The sequence below is a fragment of the Penaeus monodon genome, chromosome 20, assembly GCF_015228065.2.
Source record: "Penaeus monodon isolate SGIC_2016 chromosome 20, NSTDA_Pmon_1, whole genome shotgun sequence".
Taxonomy (NCBI): Eukaryota; Metazoa; Arthropoda; class Malacostraca; order Decapoda; family Penaeidae; genus Penaeus; species Penaeus monodon.
Window position 1 is genome coordinate 12,658,025 of NC_051405.1, and position 303 is coordinate 12,658,327.

The following is a 303-nucleotide window of genomic DNA, read 5'->3' on the forward strand; positions in this document are numbered from 1 at the left end:
ATATGAATTCACAAAATACTAACGTCTCTTTTTGTGTCCCGTTTTTGCTTTCCTTTTCTTGTTTTTCACATTTGTTAATCTGAAATAAAACCAGCATGTAAAATCCTGTACGTAAAATCAGAACTATAATATAATCTACACAAAGCAAACATGGAAAAAAGCTATTGGACACTATAGGACACTTTACCTTTTGACTTGATCTTCGACCTTTAACAATGGAATAAAGATCGTTCCCAGCAGTAAGCAACATCTCTGTTGCAGTTGGTTTGTAGAAATCTTTTTTACTTATTCGCCTGCAAGATG

At 33.3% G+C, this 303-nt stretch overlaps 1 protein-coding gene across 2 annotated transcripts in view; it reads right to left on the minus strand.

The window, feature by feature from the left end:
- The window catches only part of LOC119585638, a 2,262-nt gene extending 1,968 nt beyond the window's left edge, over window positions 1–294 (minus strand). For both annotated transcript variants that reach the window (XM_037934311.1, XM_037934310.1), the window contains exons 1-2: window positions 188–294; window positions 24–79 (exon numbers count right to left, since the gene is read on the minus strand). In XM_037934311.1, coding sequence (XP_037790239.1) covers window positions 24–79; window positions 188–250 — 119 coding nt within the window. In that variant the 5' untranslated portion in view covers window positions 251–294. The remainder of the gene's footprint in view (window positions 1–23; window positions 80–187) is intronic.
- Window positions 295–303: the final 9 nt, after the last annotated feature.